The 21001-nt window shown below is 47.0% G+C and overlaps 2 protein-coding genes across 3 annotated transcripts in view; one reads left to right on the forward strand and one right to left on the reverse strand.

Moving 5' to 3' along the window:
• Window positions 1–1608: 1608 nt before the first annotated feature.
• On the reverse strand, window positions 1609–5497 carry MRPL40 (mitochondrial ribosomal protein L40). The gene is made up of 4 exons (XM_012454170.2): window positions 5382–5497; window positions 4626–4709; window positions 2789–2947; window positions 1609–2046 (listed from the first exon to the last, which is right to left on the reverse strand). The coding sequence occupies exons 1-4, from the start codon at window positions 5432–5434 to the stop codon at window positions 1722–1724; spliced, it is 621 nt and encodes a 206-aa protein (XP_012309593.1). The 5' UTR covers window positions 5435–5497; the 3' UTR covers window positions 1609–1721.
• Window positions 5498–6244: 747 nt separating this feature from the next.
• LOC105718472 (protein HIRA) overlaps window positions 6245–21001 on the forward strand; it is a 102956-nt gene continuing 88199 nt past the window's right edge. Inside the window, exon 1 of one of the 2 annotated variants that reach the window (XM_012454168.2) lies at window positions 6245–6538. In XM_012454168.2, the coding sequence (XP_012309591.2) occupies window positions 6502–6538 (37 nt within the window). In that variant the 5' untranslated portion in view covers window positions 6245–6501. The remainder of the gene's footprint in view (window positions 6539–21001) is intronic. The other variant, XM_012454167.2, reaches the window with a different exon arrangement.

Below are 21001 nucleotides of genomic sequence, written 5' to 3' on the forward strand. Positions count from 1 at the left end.
TGGTAAAATTCCATCTCTACTAAAATTACAAAAACAACTAGCCAGGCTTGATGGCTGGTGCTTGTAATCCCAGCTACTTGGGAGGCTGAGGCAGGAGAATCACTTGAACCCGGGAGGCGGAGGTTGCAGTGAGCAGAGATCACACCACTGCACTTCAGCCTGGGTGACAGAGTAAGACTCCATCTCAGGAAAAAAAAAAAAACAAAAACCCTTTCTGAAGCTATGATCCAACCCATTGGGGAAAATGGCTGTATTCATACACTGGGCCTGTACTGCGACGGGCTGAATTGTGTCCCCTACAGTTCCTATGTTGAGGTCCTGCCTGTATGCCCTCCCACTCCCCGGACCCCATACCTCAGAATGTGACTGTATTTGGAGGTGGCATTGTTAGAGATAGTTAAGTTATAAGGAGGTCATTAGGTGGGCGCTATTGCAGTATAACAGGTGTCTGTGTAAAAAATTAGCACAGACTGTGGGATGACCATGTGAAGAAAAAGGCAGCCATCTGCAAGCCAAGGGGAAAGGCTCAGAAAGCAAGCCTGCTGGTGCCTTGGTCTTAGGTGTTCTAGCCCCCAGAATTTTGAGAAAAAACATGTCTGTTGTTTAAGCCACACTTTTTATGGTACTTTGTAATGGCAGCATGAGCAGATTAATACATTCACCATTTCAGACTAAGCATTTGAGACAGAGTCTGCTGCCCCAGCCAGGCTTCACACCCTCTTGGGGGCCACGGCATCTTTGTTAACTAGTATGTCCCTGTCTTGCTTCACTATCTTCTGCCTCCCCACAACTCCAGCTGAAAACACAAAGGTAGCTCTTCAGTCTGTCCCACCGGGAATGCCCTGCTTCTCTGCACACCTTTCTAGCTGGCAATGTCCTGCACATCCTTTCCCAACATTCCTCTGTTACTGTGACTCCTGTTGGTGGTATTTTCACTATACCTTTGGGCTCTTCCTTTTTTTGAGACGGAATCTCACTCTGTTGCCTGGGCTGGAGTGCAATGGCGCAATCTCAGCTCACTGCAACCTCTGCCTCCCAGGTTCATGAAATTCTGCCTCAGCCTCCGTGTAGCTGGGACTACAGGCACATACCACACCTGGCTAATTTTTTTGTATTTTCAGTTGAGACAGGGTTTCACTATCTTGCCTCCCATTTGAGAGCAGCAGTTGATGTCTTTGTCATCCTGTTCCCATTACCTGGTGAGGGATAGCATCTGTCACCCCAATCCATCTCAGGTGAATTATTACTTTTAATTCTGGCCGGGCTTGGTGGCTGATGCCTGTAATCCCACTGTTTTGGGAGGCCAAGGCAGGTGGATCACTTGAGGTCACTTGAGGTTAGCAGTTCAAGACCAGCCTGGCCAACATGGCAAAACCCCGTCTCTACTAAAAATACAAAAATTAGCCATATGTGGTGGTGCACGCCTGTTATCCCAGCTACTTGGGAGGCTGACGCAGGAAAACTGCTTGAACCAGAGAGGCAGAGTTTGCAGTGAGCTGAGATTGGAGTCACTGCACTCCAGCCTGGGCAACAGAGTAAGGCTCTGTCTCAAAAAAATAAATTAATTAAATAAATAAATAAATAATTCTGACACAAGACAAAGGAGCATTTTGATTAAACCAGTATTTATTGACAGTGTGCCTCATTCTCTGGAAAGCAGACTTGGAACCTGGTCATTCCTACTCTCAGGGGCAGCACGTTAAGGACGGCTGCCTGCAAGTCTATCTCTTAAACTCCACTTGTGCGTACACCTTGGTAATGTCACTATACTTGCCTTCAGGGGGCTGGTAGTTAGGGATTGGTGGTGTGTAATGTGGCCCTTCCCTCTCAAAGGGGAACAGGTTGGAATCCCGCTTGATGGCCTCAGCATGGAGCTTCGGGGACTCGAGTCGTAGTTCCTCCAGAGCTTCCTGCTGGGCTTCTAGCATGGCCCTGATGGTGTCCCTCTCCATCTCATGCTCTTGCTGCTTGTACAAGGACCACTTCTTCAGAAGCAGAGCTCTCCGCTCAGTCTCCTCAAAGGAGAGCTCCACCTGTGGCCTCTGTCTGCAAAGAAGCTAAGGGTTACCAACCTCACTGGCATGGAAGTCTGTGACTGCAGCTGACACAAGTATCCCCATTGCCAGACACAGACTGGACTTAGGAAATAAAACAAGTTTTGAACAAATTAAGAAATGGAATATTGAATGTGGCTGCAGCTGCAACTGATGCTGGGAACCAGGTCATTTGCTTTCTGTCAGAAGAACAGATGGTCTGAGGAGATTATGGTAGCACTTCCTCTGCCCCAGGCAAATACTACCTTCGGTGAGAGATGACTTTGACACCTGCCCCTTTATAGATGGTGTACACTGCTTATAAAAGGGCAGCAGGAGCTGCTAACCCTGAACACAGTCCAATCCCAACAAATACCAACTAAAGGTATCTGCATGACAAAACAAGAGGCCAAGGGTTTTCTGTCAGGATGAGGTGAGAGCTTCAGACTCAAGGACCAAGGGATCAGAAACAGCCAAGACTTCTCATGCATGACAGTGACATGAACTCCAGAGCAGTGCTTAAGCATCTGGCTTGGATGATCAGTTGTCTTAAGTTCCTTCCCACCTAGAGCCATTTAAAGTACCACCCAAGAATGCTTTCTCCTGCTCCCAAAAGGAGCAAGAACTCATCAGGGCCTAGTCGGCTCAAGCCTACTGACCCATTACTATCACAGGTGTGAACTACAGACACAACTACCTGAAGTTGATAGAACTCCTTTGCCCTGAGGACTTCGTCCCTAGAGAAGGATCCTTACCTTGCTTTATCCAAGAACTTTATAGGGGTAATGAAATCTTCAATAGGAATTAGCTCTTGACTAGCCTTTTCCAGCTTTCGGATCCTCCTTTTCAAGCGGTCCTTTACTGCTTGGTCTTTTTTAGGATCTACCTTCTTCTTCTTTCGAATAGGTTCTGATCTAATAGATAAAAAATGTTAAATATTTTCCTCTTCAGTCTCATGAACCTACTGACAGACAAGACGGTAAGTACCCCATATTGAGCTCTCCACTGGGGGAGGGAGCTGTGTGTGACTGACTCTGTGGTGAGGAGGTAGGTACTCCATCCCAGAGTACTTGTAAGAACTGTGTGGGTGCCATCAACTACAAGAAACAGTACAAAAGCAACCAGGGGTGGTGGCTCATGTCTGTAATCCCAACACTTTGGGAGGCCGAGGCGGGTGGATCACGAGGTCAGGAGTTCGAGACCAGCCTGGCCAACGTGGTGAAACCCTGTCCCTACTAAAAATACAAAAATTAGCTGGGTGTGGTGGCGCCCACCTGTAACGCCAGCTTCTCAGGAGGCTCTTGGGAGGCTGAGGCACGACAATCACTTGAACCTGGGAGGTGGAGGCTGCAGTGGGATGAGATCATGCCACTGCACTCCAGCTTACACAACAGAGTGAGACTCTGTCTCAAAAAAAAAAAGTACAAAAGCAACGTGGGGCATCAGGGTATAAATTCAGGGGAAGTGTTCATCTTTAGTGCTGGGATTCAGGTGTCCCTTGGGATTACATTGAAAAGTGAAAATACCAAACTGTTGGATTAGAAGCTCATTATGATTAAAATTGATTTGTGGGCTGGGCCAGGTGGCTCAGGCCTGTAATCTCAGCACTTCGGGAGGCCAAGGTGGGGGTATCACCTGAGGTCAGGAGTTTGAGACCAGCCTGGCCAACATGGTGAAACCCCATCTCTACTAAAAATACAAAAATTAGCCAGTTGTGGTGGTGGGCACCTGTAATCCTAGCTACACGGGAGGCTGAAGCAGGAGAATTGCTTGAACCCAGGAGATGGAGGTTGCAGTGATCTGAGATCACCACTACACTCAAGCTTGGACGACAGAGTGAGACTCTGTCTCAAAAAAAAAAAAAGAATAATCAAATCCCCTACCATCAAGACTGACTGAATCAAGAGATTCAGAAAGAGGCGAGAGTGCCAGGTGGAAATACCTTTTTGGCTTGCACCTTCCCCACACTCTCCAGGGCCTCAGAATGGGCAGGGAAGAGGAAGACTCATGGAGAAACAGTAATTTAAGCTGTGCCCTTTAAAACACGCAAGAGGCCGGGCACGGTGGCTCAGGCCTGTAATCCCAGCACTTTGGGAGGCTGAGGTGGGCGGATCACAAGGTCAAGAGATGAGACCATCCTGGCCAACATGGTGAAACCCCGTCTCTACTAAAAATATAAAAATTAGCTGGGCATGGTGGTGCGCATGGCTGTAGTCCCAGCTACTCGGGAGGCTGAGGCAGGAAAATTGCTTGAACCCAGGAGGCGGAGACTGCAGTGAGCCAAGATTGCGCCACTGTACTCCAGCCTGGCGCCTGGCGATAGAGCAAGAGTCTGTCTCAATCAATCAATCAATAAAACACAAGAACCCCTTCAAGGAGATTACTTATTGAAACTGCCCAAATTTTAAAAATTACCAACAGCCATCTATGGTATGCAAAAGGCTGAAAAGACAGAAAAGCATCGGCCTACATTTAACTGAGAAACTTTGTAGGGTGTTAACTGCAAACCACACATCCAGCAGTCTTGCTTTGTTCTGTACACATCATCTGACATGTGCACCCCCAGAGATCAGGCCCGCGGTTGAATTTTACCTCATGGGAATAAGTTCCCAGAAGGACAACAATGAAGCTCGCTGGTGGGCGTCCCTAATCTGCGTCTGCCAAGTTCCCAGAAGCCTGAAAGATACAAAAGTATGTATAAATACCTGATTCTCGAGGGCTGGCGCAGTGGCTCACGCCTGTAATCCCAACACTTTGGGAGGCTCAGGCAGGTAGGTGGATCACGAAGTCAGGGGCTCAAGACCAGCCTGGGCAACATGGTGAAACGCCATCTCCTAAAAATATAAACATTAGCCGGGAGTCGTGGCACGCGCCTGTAGTCCCAGCTACTCCGGAGGCTGAAGCAGGATAATTGCTTGAACTGGGGAGGCAGAGGTTGCAGTGAGCTGAGATCGTGCCACTGCACTCCAGCCTGGGCGTCAGAGAGAGACTCCATTTCAAATAAATAAATAAAAAGACAAATAAATAAATAAGACTCTCTCCCACTTCACAGGAAAAGAAAAAATTACAATGCCCCCGAACCCGGGGCACTTGTAACTACGTGTGACAGCAAGGTCAACGTGGGAGAGTTTTCAAAGTCTTTCGTTCACACCACTGAGACTTGGGCAGGACCCCTGCTAGCCAGGGTGCTCAGATTGTTAGCCATAAGAGTCACGATCACATGGCTCATCCCTGAGATATTCGTGCACTGGGAGGGGAGCAGGGAGCACAGGCAAGTCCCGGCCGACAGACGCGGAAACCCCGTATGCGCCCTGGGCACTCGGCTACCCGGCTGGTGTCCGCACTCACCCGCTCGTCGGGCGCAGAGCTAGCGAGACGCCTCGCAGCACGGAGGTAGTCATGGCCACTCTTGTCGTTTCCGGGCGTGCGCCCCTCCACAGTCCGGCCCCCGGTGCCTCCTGCGGAGGTCCAGCCGCCCTGCGCTCCGGCGTTCCGGCTGCGGGGGCTGAGACGCGCCTGTCCCCGCCCCCGACGCAGCCCCGCCTCGGGCGCCCGCGGCGCACACTCGGGAGCCTTGCGCTTCGCGCGGCTCGGAGTCCTCCGTTCCGTCCCAGCCTTGGGCTGCGAGCGCGCTTCTGCAGCGGGCACAGTCCCGCCAGTTAGCTCCTAAACGGTTGGTCGGTCTGCGCCCTCGTGCGAGCCTTGGCCCTACAGTGCAGCCGGAGTGGCCAAAGGGGCGGTCCCTCTGCTCGTCGGAGTCCAAATGTTCACGTCTATGCAAACGCCCCTGATCTTACAATAATGCGCCCGCCCCAACCTCCCCCACCAAGGTTGGCTCGTCGCCCGCATTCGGCGAGTCCGAAGTCCGGGTCGCATCCCAGCGCCGGCGTGGAGCCTGGCGCTCGCGAGATACCCGATAGCGCGTGTTGATGAATGACGGAAGCTGGTTAATAAGTCAGACAGACTGGCGAGGCAGAGGTGGTGAGGGGCGGTCCACGCCACTTGGGCCCCGCCTGTCTCTGCGTCCGGCCCGGGCTGCAACTCCAGGCTCCGCTCGCTGTCCGCTGTCCAGGCAAACCGCCCCTTCTTGGGCGGCCGGGCCCGGGCCCTACCCGAAGCCCCTGCCCGCCGAGGAGCCGGGGCGGCCCAGTCCGCGTGGGGAGCGGTTTCCCGCCGGGGCGATTTGGCAGGTGCGCGCCGTGACTTCCGGCGTTGCCCGGGAGCCGCCTGAGGAGGAGCGGCGCAGGGGATGCGGCTGTGGTGGCGGCGGCGGCGGCCGAGCGCGGGGGGCGGCTGTGGCGGCGGAGGGGGGCGCGGGCCGGCGATGGCACGACGGCCCTGAGGGCGCGGGGCTGGCGGCGGCCGGAGGGCGGGCGGAGCGGGAGGAAGCGGCAGCGGTGGCTCCATGGCCCGGGCGCGCTGAGGGACCCGGCTCTCGCCTCAGCCCGGCGGCGGCAGCGGCCGAACAATGAAGCTCCTGAAGCCGACCTGGGTCAACCACAATGGTGAGTGCGCGCAGGGGTCGCGGGAAGCCGAGCCCGGAGTCGGGTCCGGGTCTGGAGTCGTGTCGGGGCGTGCGCGAGCCCTGCCTGCCTCCTCCCTGACGCCCGGTACTCGGTGCCCAAACCAAGCAGCTGACGGGAGCGGACTTTGTCCTCAGCGCTGGGAGGCCGGTGAGCCCCAGCACGTGCTCCGGGTTGACCGCAGCGAAGGCCATCTTCTCCCCGGGCCCTGGTTCTGAGCCTTCCGCTGTCCACCTGTGGTCCTCGGAGGGGCCGCGGCCTGGCGCCCAGGAGCGGGCCTTGGTGCCGGCCAGTTCCTGCCACTGGTCTGCATCGTCCGGGAAGTGCTTAGATGGTCCTGAAGGTGAAAGCGGGACGAAATCCCCCTTGTGGCCTTTCAGTGGCAGGGTGAAGATCTGAAATCTTCAAAAGGGACTATTACTGCCCCTCTGGATCTGGTGACAGTGCCACGAGTTGGGGAATTGTGGTCCCTGAATAGGAGGTCTTAGGAGGGACCACGCGGAAGGACCACGGTTAATGCTGAGCTGGGGCATCAGGCGGATAAGGCACAGGTGTGTTCTAAGAGAGGGGCTTCCTTAGCTCTGCAGCAGTGGCCTCAAAGCACACCCTTGGGGAGCAGACTCATCCACCCTCTATCTTGACTCTGATACAGAGAAGCCCGTGGTAACCAGTTTCGTCATAGTTCTGCCTTGTTGGCAGAACTGCTGCAGGAGTTGGTGTTTGCTCCCCAGGGAGATGAAAAAAGCGCGCTCCCCCTCCTCCTCACCACTCTACTGACAGCACTGTAGCACAGAAAGCAACCCAGGGAGGCTCCTCCAGCCCAGGGCCTGATTCTGGCCTGTCTCTGACTGCTGACAGGCAAAGCGTCACCCTGATGCTATCTTGTTCCTCATTTCTACTTTGCAATGTGACTAGAGGGTGCTACTGTTTAAGAGCAAGAATAGATAGGTGAACATGAGGCTTTTTTGTTTTGAACTTGGTCCCAGGATGCGCTCTACTACCACAACTAAACTGAATTGATAATGTCTGTGTTCACCTCCTGCCACCTCTCTTCCCTTCCATCTTCTTATGTGTCATCTTTCCCATTTTTTCAGGGATTAGGTGAGGTCATGTGTTTCTTTTGAAACCGTTCGTCCACCGTTAACCCGGTAGATTTCCTATATCATTGTCTCTGTGCTTTGCCTTGCATGGAAGGGGTGGGGGTACTTTCCATACACCCCCAGGGTAGGAACTGCCTCAATCCCCTCTGTATACCCTGCTGCATTGAGCAACCTCTTCCACATGATGAGATATGTGAGAAATATTGGCTAAAATGGTTAAGAAAGCTGAGGTTTTCATAATATTTATCAAGATGAAGTTTTACTGTGCATGAAAGCAGAAGCCTTGAGTTTTAGTTTCATTTCTCCTGTTGATCTCCAAGAGCATTTCCTGATGTGTACTGTGCAGATCTTTCCCTGGAGAACTGGGCAAATGTTGTAATGATGAATTATGATGCTTGTGATTAGGAAAGGAAAAATGTTGTTATGAACTAGTTTACTGTGTGAAGGTCTGATGGAATTTTTATTTTAAAATGCCTTACATAAATCAGTTTGTGTGTATAGTCTACCCTTCTCCAGCCTCTCTACTACTGTCTATCATATAATTTGTCCTTTTTGATAAGCTCCTTTGTAGGTCAAAAGTTTTATGCTATGTAAACATAAGTTAAGATGCTTTAGGTACAAATGAATGAGAGACTACACTAAGATCAGCCAAGCAGCCAAGTGCATCAGCCTGGCGGAGCAAGTGCAATAGTGGCCCTTGTTGCTGAGGGCCTCTCCACAGCCCTAGAACGGAGCATGATAATATCTGCTCTACCTACTTCATAGTATGCTTGTGATAGTCAGTTGGGGGCATAGATATAAAAATCCTTCCCAAACCATAAAGTGCTTTAGAAATCTGAGATAATAACTAATAATAAAAAGATATGGAGACTCTGGCAGGATGGGATTTAACTTCTTTTAAACTTGTTCTTTGTCAAATTTCATTTCTTTTAAAATCTCATGGAATGTTCAGAAGGACTGTCAGAGGTAAATTACCACTGCCCTAGAGGAAATGATGCTGGCCGGAATCACTGCTGAGCAGGCGGCTATAGGAATATTGGTGGCTGCTGGAAGCAGGGGCTGCTCAGCCAGAAGCCTGAGGAGTGGGTAGTGGCCAGTAAAATTGTGCTTGCTTTTGGAAAGCCCATCACTGCACTTTCTGGGTTCCTCGCTCTGTAATCATGTCTCCTATCTTGTGACACATTAACATAACTTTTTTTTTTTTAATAGAAATGGGATCTTGCAGTGTTGCCCAGGCTAGACTCAAATGCCTGGGCTCAAGGGGTTTTCCGGCCTCAGCGTCCGAAGTAGCTGGGACTACAGCTGTGAGCCACTGCAGTCAGCACGAACATACTTTTTTCGTTTCTCTAGAGTCTAATGGGGGAAGTAGCGGAGAGCTCAACATTTTTCTGTGGTGTGGCAGGTAATCCATTCAAAGTGGAGAGGGTAGCTAGAACAGGAGAAAAAGTACTTGTTGAAGTGTAGGTGTAATTTGGTCTTCATTTTCTTGGCTGAAAGTAGAAAAACCTCTAAGATAGGGTTTCCCAACTTCATCAGGTTGACATTTTGGGCCATAAAATTGTGTGATTGTCATCTATGTTGTATGTTTCTAGCATCCCTTGCCTCTATCCACCAAATGCTAGTAGCACTTCACAACTACCACCTATTTGTGTCAATATCTCCAGATATTACCAATATCCATTGATAGTCAAAATCACCCCCGGTGGAGAAGCACTTGTCTAAGTTTATCAATAAGTTAATCTTGAAGTTGTCACATTGCAGTAAAATGAGCCTTGAATATGGAATCAGACTGCGTTCAAAACTGCATCATTTACCAACTGTAAATTCTTGGGACTTATAACTCTACTTCTGGGCCTTGGTAAAATGAGACTTCCTCTTCCATTTTACCCTGTGACCAAATATAAAAGATTGTTAAATTAAGATATATAATAATAGCTATCATTTATATAGAAGTTATGTGCCAGGTATTGTTCATACATTTTACTCTGTGTTCTTGGATATAATATTTTTTGTATATTTTATTTTAGAATTGACCAAAATAAACTTCATTTCTGAGTTAGGTTTATGTCAAAAAGTGAAAATAACAAGGTTTCTGGTTTTAAAGTTTATAGAAAAATGTAGTCTGTATGTTTAGAAAATCTTGTTGAGATTCATGGCTCTTCCCAACTCTGGCCCTTGACTCCTGAGTTTTTTCTGGAATTCTCACACCTGGGCAGGTAGTTCTTACGCTCAGCTCTTTGGCAAAGCCCATTCTAACCAAGAGGGCCAGGACTGAAATAGCTCTTGTCCACCTTTGGCCTCTGGTTCATACTTTGATAGCAGTGTTATGAAAAGGGATTTGGGAAGATTTCAATAATAGGATAATTCACTGGTTAATCACATGGCCTTATGTGTGTTTTCTCCTGTCCTGTGATTGGATTATTTTTACCCCTACCTTGTGTCATTCTGAAAAGGATTTGAAGATGTTCTACTGAGACATCAGCATGAAAAATAATTCACCTTGAAGGGAAAATGTAGGCAGAATTGTACAATGATAAAGTTGGGTGGGTGGGTAAGGTCCAGCACGCTGCTGGAGGGCATTGCAGACCTGTGTCTGAGAATAGATAGGGAAACAATCCTAATGGTGAGGTTATATGATTGCAGTGGTTGAGAGATAAACTTGGCAGTTGCTGTAGATCAGTGGTTCTACAGGGCAATGTCTAGAGACATTTGTGGTTGTCACAACAGGGTTGGGCTGAGTGAGCGCTTACTGGCATCAAGTGGTAGAGGACGGGTCTACTGTTAAACATCCTATAGCATGTAGGACAGCTCACACATGGAGAATTATCTAGCCCCAAATATCAATAGTGGTAAGGGTGAGAAACTCCACTCTGGATAAGTTATTTGCCTTTTGTTGTATTTGTCTTATAGTTCCAACTAGACCATAAGTTTCTTGAGGGCAAGAATTTTGTCTTCTGTTTTTGGAATCAGATATCCTGCTCTGAAGTCTCTGTGTCCTGCTGTGTGCTAAATATGTGACATAAAAGGTTTTTCCATCCTTTTCCTAATCTGTTCAGTGAAGTCAATAATTCTTGCTTCACCTGTTCTGTATGATAGCTCAGAAAATGCGAATTCTCTCATCAGTTTCTCTCCTAACTTATGCCTGAAGATAGGTTGATTTAGGAAAATAACCAGAGTACATCTGAAGAGGCCGAAGAAAACTGGGTGAGATTTTGCTTTGGACAATATGTATGTGGAGTTTTCACTAATTTATGCAACAGACATTGAACCTTTCTGGTGAGAGTTCTGTGGGGACCAGAGGTAAATAAGGCTCTCTCTCTGAATGGAAAGCTGTGTGGAAGATAGATGGGAGAGATTGACATACAAACCATATTCTAGAATGCAGGGCAGTGGAAACAGGAGCTAGAGGAATAAGCATGATAGCCCGAGGGGGAAGGGCACTTCTCCAGCAGAGTCAGGTTTGTGGATGTGTCCTTGGACTGAACCTTGATGTGACTAGAATTGTGATGGCAGAGAAGGTGCTACAGCACATGAGACCATCAGGAGAAAAGGCTAGAGGGTGAAAGCATTTAGGAAAACACATAGAACATGCTAGGAGAGAGGCTAAACAGGGCAAGAAGGAGAATGGAGCTGGGAGACAGAGCCTGGAACACCTTGCTAGGAGCTTGCACTTCCTTCTTAGGGTTAGGGGAGGAGATCATTGAGGCTTCTAAGGAAGCTGGATAAAACACCCAACCTGTGTCTTAGGAAGGCCCTGGAGGAGTTAGGAGTTTCCAGTCTTGATCAGATGTTCAGGGAGACAGGGAGGTCACAGGTGGTAGAGGTAAGAAAGAATACAGAGGCACTAAAGACAAGGCAGAGGTAGAATTAAGGGACTTAGCCATATAGGCAGGTGACTGTAGATTTGTGTCTCTTTGAATTTATTTATTTTATTACTTATTTCAGACAGAGTCTCACTCTGTCACCCAGATTGGAGTGCAGTGGCATGATCTTGGCTCACTACAACTTAAGCCTTTGGGTTCAGGTGATTCTCCTACCTCAGCCTCCCAAGTAGCTGGGATTACAGGCACATGCCACCACACCTGGCTAATTTTTGTATTTTTAGTATTTAGTATTTTTGTATTTTTAATACACATTTTCGCCATGTTGGCCTGGTTGGTCTTGAACTCCTGACCTCAGGTGATTCACCTACCTCGGCCTCCCAAAATATGGGAGTTAGTCACTGTGCCCAGCCACTCTCTGAATTTATTTCTTTAATATGCTGGAGAAAGACTATGGATGAAGACTAGGAAATGGGATTTTCTTAAACATTTGTTTTACTCTAAGAAGTGGCTGAAAAGCTATTTTCACTTTTTGAGCAGAATCATAGTTACACAGCTGGGAAGGACTTCTGGGGAGCATCTGGCCTTGACTACTGAGACCAAGTAGGAGACCTGCTGCCACTGGGCTGATCTTGGGTCCTGTGAGTGACCAGGAAGAGGATACTCTGTGTCTGGCTTGACCCCTCCCTTCCCCCAGAGGTTGCTGTCATGTTCTGTTCATCCAGGATGTTTTGCCTGTGGAGTGAAGAGGTATCTAGCACATGAACCAGAGATCTGGAATGAGCCTTGGGAACCAAAAATTTATGCAAAGCACATTTTATCATCCTGCCAAAGTCAGCAACAACACCTAGAGGTGAGTGGGGGGTGAACAGTGTGCATATTATCAAATAGCACAAAGGGAGTGTTGCAGATATTGTAGGGTTGCCTGCCTTGTTCCTTGTTAGCAGGACCCCAAGTTTTTTTTTCAGGAGTCTGCCTTCTGCAGGCCAAGCTATTGATAGCCCTAAGCTGTTGTGTGGGTGAGTGCCAAGGATTTGTTGAGGAACAGCCTTGTGATGCCATTCCAGCCCTTGAGACTAGGAGGAGACATCTCCTGGGACCTCCTAGAGAATTAGATAAGAGGAGATGCTTGAAAGGCCCATCTCTTCTGCTGGACTTTACTAAGTCTGCATGTAAAAGCTAGCTTTTGACCCTGAGGACTGATATTGATGACAGGAGAGGGCTGATACTGATGACAGGAGAGGAAGACAGAGGGACATGTCTCTTTAAGTTGCTCAATTAATGTACCCTGAGACTGACCTATCTCAGGACTTGTTATATACGATAGAAGATTACCCTTGAAATCTCTATGACTTGCAGCAGTACAGTTTGCAGATGAAAACTGTGGCTGAGTGAGATGAGGTGACCCCCCCGCCACCAAGATTCCACTAGATGTGATGGAGATGTGTTGAGAGTCACATTTAGACTCCAGCTCAAGCCCAGGCTTACTCATTCTAATTTGCTAAGCACTGGTCTCTGTGCTGAGGCTGGCCACTCTATCTTGGAGAGCTTCAGGCCCATTTCCTCCTCAGAAGGACAGCTTTCAGAAACCATGTGGTACAGTATGGGACCAAGAGTTTTCTCCCGCCTGGAGCTTGTCCTATGACTGCCTCTGTAGCCATTTTGAGTACCTTGGGGCTTCTAACCTAGTAGGTGTCTTTTGAGGTATACTTGGTGAGCCTTCTCTGGCATTTGGTTTTCAAGAGTTCTCTGGTTGTGGGGTATCGAGAATATTTTCAGAGAGGAGCAGAAGGGAGAGGCTCCCCTTCTGTTGGCCTGATTGGTCCAACTAGGTCACGTGCCCTCTCTTGCATCCGATCATCATTGCCTACTGGCTTACATAAGGGGCAGGGTGGATATCTGAATAAAATAGGGAGGTTCTGTTAGACACCTCCCCCGGGGAACATACGCTTCTGGAAGACAGATTTTGTCTTTGCTCGTGCCCTGTTCCCAGGGCCAGAAATGGTGTCTAGTACACACCATAGTAGTCACTCAGTAAATGCTGAAGGAGTACTGAGTGCTGGAAGGCGATGGTGGAAAAGTGGCTGATGGATAGGCAGCTAACAGTGTCTGTTGCCTTTGGCTGGTGGAGTTGATGTACTGCAAATAAACTTCTTGTTCAAATGGCTGGCTCTTTCTGGTGAATCTGCTGGCAATTCCAATGATAAGGGGAAGCACTCTGTCCAAGCCTCACCTAAGGAGTTCATTTATATGATTCTGTCTTCTGGAGCTTTCCATTTTAGGAAAGGAAGTGGATGAAACCGATAGAAAATGGTTTTAAAACACTCCTGGCAAAAGGAAAACCCATTTAGATTAACATATGTTGCTCCTAAAAGCACTATCTGCCTCGATGCATTAACGAACCTAGGATAGGCCAATTCCCTGGGAGGCTACCCTGGCAAAAGCCACTGTGGTGAAAACCAGACAGAAGGGACAGCAGGCCTTATTTGAGGACCAGTGATAGACCTACGTTGGAGTGGACTCCAGGTCTGCTGCATCCTCTAACAGAAGATCTTACAAAGAAAAGACACTTGATAAATTCACTGCTGGGTTTTTTTTGTGTGTGTGTGAGACGGAGTCTTACTCTGTCGCCAGGTGGGAGTACAGTGGTGCAATCCTGGCTCATTGCAACCTCTGCCTCCCGGGTTCAAGCAATTCTCCTGCCTCCCCTCCCCAGTAGCTGGGATGTTACAGGTATGCACCACCACACCCAGCTAATTTTTTTATTTTTAGTAGAGATGGGGTTTCACCATGTTGGTCAGGCTGGTCTTGAACTCCCATGGTCTGCCCGCCTCGGCCTCCGAAAGTGCTGGTATTACAGGAGTGAGCCACTGTACCCGGCCAATTCACTACTGTTTTAAGAGCTGAAAGTGAGAGAGAGAGAGAATGTGTGTGTATGTGTGTGTGTGTGTGTTTTCAGCTCTTAAAACACCAGTGAATCAAGCAGCGTGCCAGACTCTTGAGCATCCTGTTATGTATCCTGGCCAGTGAGACTGGGATGGGATCTTCTGAGGGTGTCCTGTGTATGTGGAAGAGAGGAGATGTGGGAGGGGAGCTTCCTCGTGAGACACACAGTCAAATCACAAACAAGAGTCTGTAGGGCCGGGCGTGGTGCCTCACGCCTATAATCCCAGCACTTTGGGAGGCCGAGGGGGGTGGATCACGAGGTGAAGAGATCGAGACCATCCTGGTCAACATGGTGAAACCCCGTCTCTACTAAAAATACAAAAATTAGCTGGGCATGGTGGCACATGCCTGTAGTCCCAGCTACTCGGGAGGCTAAGGCAGGAGAATTGCTTGAACCCAGGAGGCGGAGGTTGCGATGAGCCGAGATCGTGCCATTGCACTCCAGCCTGGGTAACAAGAGCAAAACTCCGTCTCAAAAAAAAGAGCCTGTGAATGGGGAAACAGCAGACTTAGAGATGAGGAATGCTGAGGCAGAGGTGGGGGATGGGCAGGTTTAAATGGGATGCTTTGGCAAAGCCTGAGTGAAAGGTAGCATTTGAGCAAAGACCTTGTTGCAGGAGTCAAATTTTGAGCTGGAGATTTTTGCATGCAGAATTATTGGGGAGGACTCTTGGGATCCACACCAATGAAGGAGTGAGAGAAGCAGGACCATACAGAGGGAGAAGGCAAGCTGTGATGTAAGCACAGCGAAAGCCGCAGCCAGCCCTGTTAGGAGCTCTGGAGCTGGGGAACCCCGTCAGAGTTGTCCCAGATTGGGGTGGAAGATCCAGGCCCTTTATTTCCGTGTCCACAGTCTGGATATAGGCTGTTTTGGGAAGGAGACCGGACCCTGCCAAAGGAGTTCTTCCACTGAGGGTAGGTCCTACCTGCAGAAGGACTCTGCAGGGAGCTGTCCGGGCTGCCAACACTCCACAGATAGCTGTGGGAGTGTGCTTCAGTTCCTGGAGGCTAGGGTCCTGCCATGATACCACAGCATCCACTACAGGCCTGATGGAATGAGGAAGGTGCCATCTGAGGGAAGATCATTCCAGGCAGAAAGAAGAGCCAGAACTTGCCTGGAGGGTTTGAGCAGTAGCAGGGATATCATTGTGATTAGAGCAAGGCAAGGGCTCTGAGAGTGGTGGCCAGAGAGTGAATAACAGACTGATTGGGAGAGTCTAGTAGGCTACTAGAGGGCCTTGATTCTCACTGCAAGGGGAGCAGAGGACTACTGTGGTCTGATGTGGCTTTTAGAGGTCTTTCTGACTGCTGCATGAAGACTCGATTGGTTGTGGGGTGTCAGGAGGAGGGAGAAGCCGGGAGACCAGTTGTAACGCTAGCTACTGGTAGTAATCCAAGCAAGAGAGATAGTCTGGATAAGGATGGTGATGGCTGTGATGGCAAGAAATGGTTGGAGCTAGTGGGGAGACTGTGTGTGTGTGTGTGTGTGTGTGTGTGTGTTCATGTAATACATATATATATTTGTTAATATGTATATGTGTGTATTATATACATAATACACATTATTTTTAGGTATAATTTACATAATAAAAGTCCAGACCTTAAATGTATAATGTGTTGAATTTTGACAAATTAATGTACTTTGTAACCTGTTCCCTGATAAAGATAAGGAACATTTGCATCTCCCCAGACAGTTTGGGTTATGGATTTGTTGGGAAGGTAGGGTCAACAGGGTCAAATATGGGGTATGAGATAAGAGAGAACAGGCTGGGCATGGTGGCTCACGCCTGTAATCCCAGCACTTTGGGAGGCCAAGGCAGGCAGATCACTTGAGGTCAGGAGGTTGAGACCAGCCTAGCCAACATGGCAAAACCCTGTCTCTATTAAAAATACAAAAATTAGCCGGGTGTGGTGGCATGTGCCTGTAGTCTCAGCTCCTCAGGAGGCTGAGGCAGGAGAATTGCTTGAACCTGGGAGGGGGAGGTTGCAGTGAGCTGAGGTCGAGTCACTGCACTCCAGCCTGGCTGACAGAGCAAGACTCCATCACACACACACACACACACACACACACGCACAAAAGAGATAAGAGAGAACAGAAAGATGAGTTCCAGTGTCAGGGCAGAGTTGCTGTCTAATGAGATCAGTAAGACTGTGAAAGTCCTTAGGAAAAATTTAAAACCACACAAAGGAAAACATATTACTAAACTTTTAATGTGGTCTTTCAGACCATTTGGGAAAAAAAACAACTGAGTGACTATTATTTTAGACAACACATTTAGTGTGTGCACATTATACAAGTGTCTGAATTTTTTTTTTGTTTTTATTTTCTTAGTTTTTTATTTTTATTTTTATTTTTATTTTTTTTATTTTTAGTTTTTAAGTGTCTGAATTTTATTAAGACTTTAGCCAAATCCCCATCAGTCACCAAAGTAAATCCAATGTTTTTTGACGTGTAGCCTCCCTTATAGACCTTGCGTTGTACAGATAACTGAAATAGCTAAAATATTACTGTGCTTTTTTTTTTTTTTTTTTTTTTTGAGACAAGTTTTGCTCTTGTTGCCCAGGCTGGAGCGCAATGGCGCAACCTCGGCTCACTGCAATCTCTGCCTCTGGAGTTCAAGCAATTATCCTGCCTCAGCCTTCTAAGTAGCTGGGATTACAGGCATGTGCTCCACGCCCAGCTAGTTTTTTGTATTTTTAGTAAAGATGGGGTTCCACCGTGTTGGCCAGGCTAGTCTTGAACTCCTGACCTCAGGTGATCCACCTGCCTCTGCCTCCCAAAGTGCTGGGATTACAGGCATGAGCTACCATGCTCGGCCTGCTGTGCATTTTTCACTTAATTAGTCTTGTAGGTTTGTTGTCTTCTTAATTGCAGTTTTTGTTGAGCTAACAGATTTTCCCCTGATGGAACTGTAGCTTTTAATTTTCTAATGGAAGTAGGTGGAAGGGACTAGAATTTTAGGAGTACATTTTGCAAACAACTTTTTGTTGTTAAATTTAAGGAATATAAGTGTCATTTTGTTATATGGCTATGTTGCTTAGTGGTGAAGTTTTGGGCTTTTAGTGTAACCATCACCTGAATAATATATATTGTACCCTTGCAGATAACTTTTAAGAGACAAGGTCTTACTTTGTCACCAGGATGGAGTGGCATGACCATAGTTCACTGCAGCCTTGAACTCCTGGGCTCAAGCAATCCTCCTGTGCAGATAGCTTTTAGGGAATACCCCTGTTCCGCAAAACGAGATGGGAAAGAAGTATAAAGAAACAAAAATGCCTTTTCTCAAAACTTTTTTTGTTTTTGAATTTTGTGTGTGTGTGTATTTTTTTTTTTTTTTTTTTTTTTTTTTTTTTTTTTTGAGACAGTTTCTTTCTGTTGCCCAGGCTGGAGTGCAGTGGTGTGATCCCAGCTCACCGCAGCCTTGACTTCCCTGGCTCGATAGATTCTCCCACCTTAGCCTCCTGAATAGCTGGGACTACAGGTGTGCACCACCACTCCTGGCTAATTTTTGTTTTTAATTTGTAGAGATGGGGTTTACCATGTTCCCTAAGGGGGTGTTGAATTCCTCAGAGCAGGTGATCTACCTGCCTTTGCCTCCCAAAGTACTGGGATTTACAGGAGTGAGCTACCATGCCCAATCTCAGACAGATGCTTCAGGAGAAGTAATTAAGGTCTCCTAAATGATATACCTGTGACTTTTTTTCCACTTTAGTTTGTGGCAAACACACACACACACACACACACACACAATGGTTGTATGGTTGCAACAACTTCCTTCCTGTGCTGTGTTTTCAGTCTCTCAGACATCTGACACCTGTGAGATGTCATTGTGTCGTGCTTACTAGAGAAGATGGGGATAAGTATTTGTGGTCAAAAGTGGTAGAGATAACAGCAGCAGATGGCTCTGCGAACCAACCAAGGGTGAGCTTCCCACCTGCAAGTGGTTGGCGAAATTTGAGTCCCCACAGCAGATCAGGAGCCTGCCTTCCAAAGATTGTTACACCAGTGATACTGAAGGTGTGTTTGAATGTAGCACTTCTGCCATGAGCTTTCTCCAGCCATTCAACAGCAACAAGTATTTATTGTTGTGCCTCTTATGTGCCAACCACGGAGCTGGGTCCTGGGGATGAATCAGTGAATAAAACAGACGAAAGAGCTGGAGTTTACATTCTAGTGGGCAGAGTAGACAGACATACAATAAAGGAAATTAGTACATAAGAAATTTCTGAGAAAAAAAAATAGATAAGGACTAAGGGTATTTGTTGTGCCACGTTGGGAAAATAATTCTTTTAAGTAGAGTTGTTAAGGTAGGCCTCAATGAGAGGGTGACATTGAGCAAAGACTTGAAGGAGGCAAGGAAGAGCAGTGCAAGTCCCAAGACAGAAGTGCACCTGGTACAGTCCAAGAAAAGAGTAAGACCAGTGATGGTGGGGGTTAGTAGGAGATTAGGTCAGAAAAGTCATGGGGGTGGAGTGGCTATTGTGCAGGGATTGTAGGTTTCTCTTCTCAAGGTCTGTCCTTAACTGTGTTGGGCCAGACAGTGGGTAGAGCAGGTTTGGTGGAAAGATCAGACCATTATAGAGATCATAGTGAAGCGTCTGCCATGAGCTTTCTCTAGCCATTCAACAGCAACAAGTATTTATTTTCAGCTATAGGAGTTACTTGTATATAGGTCACATTAGTGTGTTTGGCTGATGAGTTTCTCCAGAGGGATAGTTGGTTATAGAGTGTGCATATTGTAACCTGAACATGAAAAGAATCAATTTTATTATTACCTAACCTCTGGTGTTTGGATATGTATTTCTGCTGCCTTATATATTAGTATACACATGTATATATTGTTTTTTAAAAATAGGCCGTGTGTGTGTGTGTGTGTGTGTTTCTTACTGAGATGATTATAGATGCATACCCAATTGTATGAAATACTGAGAAGGCGCTTGTGTCCTTTGCCCAGTTTCTCCCAATGGTAACATTTTGCAAAACTATAGTTGACATTGACATATGCTACCTATTATATTCATATTTCCCCAGTTTTATTTGTACTTATTTGTGCATCTGTATGTTTTGTTCTACACAATTTTGTCACCTCTGCATTTTCATGTGTCTGCCACTGCAGTGAAGATGCTGAACAGTTCCAACAATTTTTATAATTACACCCACCTCCCTTCTACACTCCCCCACTTTATTTTTATTTTTGGTTTTGTTTATTTTTTTATTAGCATTTTTAAAATTGTGGTCAAATACACACAATATAAAATTTACTATCTTAATCATTTTTAACTATGTAATTCCCTAGTGTCACAATTCACATTATTGTGCAACCAATCTACGGAACTTTTTCATCTTGCTAAACTCTATACCAGTTAAGCAACAACTCCCTATTTTCCCCTCAATTCAGACCCTGCCAACCACCATTCTGCTATGTGTTTCTATGAATTTGACTATTCATAGATAGCTCATCTAAGTGGAATCATACAATATTTGTCTTTTTTTGACTGGCTTATTTCACTTACCATAATGTCTTTGAGGTTCATCCGCATTGTAGTGTGCATCAGAATTACTTTCCTTTTTAAGGCTAAATAATATTCCATTGTATGGATATATACCACATTTTATTCATTCATTTATTGGTCAGTGGACACTTGTGTGCCTCCACCTCTTAGCTGTAGTGAATAATGCTGCTGTAAACATGGGTATACAAATAGCTCTTCAAGACCCTTCTTTCTTTTTTTTTTTTGAGGCAGAGTCTCACTCTGTTGCCCAGGCTGGAGTGTAATGACATGATCTCAGCTCACTGCAGCCCCCGCCTCACAGGTTTAAGCAATTCTCCTGCCTCAGCCTCCTGAGTAGCTAGGTGCCCACCACTGCACCTGGCTAATTTTTGTATTTTTAGTAGAGACAGGGTTTCTCGATGTTGGCCAGGCTGGTTTTGAACTCTTGACCTCAGGTGATCTGCCCACCTCGGCCTCCCAAAGTGCTGGGATTACAGGCGTGAGCCACTGTGCGCAGCCCAAAACTCTTCTTTCTTTTGGTTATATGCCCAGAAGTAGACTTGCCAGATCATATGGTAATTATATTTTTAACAAGGGTTACAATTTCTATACACCCTCACCAACACTTTTTATTTTCTGAGGTTTTTGTTAGTGGCCTCTTGTTTTTTCCTTTGAGACAGAATCTTGCTCTGTCTCCAGGCTGGAGTGCGGTGGCGCAATATCAGCTCACTGCAACCTCCGCAACCTGGGTTCAAATGATTCTGCTGCCTCAACCTCCCAAGTAGCTGGGACTATAGACACACGCTACCACACCCAGCTAATTTTCATATTTTAGTAAAGACAGGGTTTCACCATGTTGGCCAGGATGGTCTTGATTTCTTGACCTCAGGTGATCCACTTGCCTTGGCCTCCCAAAGTGCTGGAATTACGGGGTAAGCCACTGCATCTGGCCTTTAGTAACCATCTTAGTGGATGTGAGGTGATATCTAATTGTACTTTTAACCTGCATTTCTCTACTGATGAGTGATGTTGACATCTTTTCATGTGCTTGTTGGCCACTTGTATATCTTTTCTTTTTTGTTGTT

This window comes from Aotus nancymaae, unplaced genomic scaffold, assembly GCF_030222135.1.
Source record: "Aotus nancymaae isolate 86718 unplaced genomic scaffold, 86718_ANA_hifiasm-v0.15.2.pri h1tg000049l, whole genome shotgun sequence".
Lineage (NCBI taxonomy): Eukaryota > Metazoa > Chordata > Mammalia > Primates > Aotidae > Aotus > Aotus nancymaae.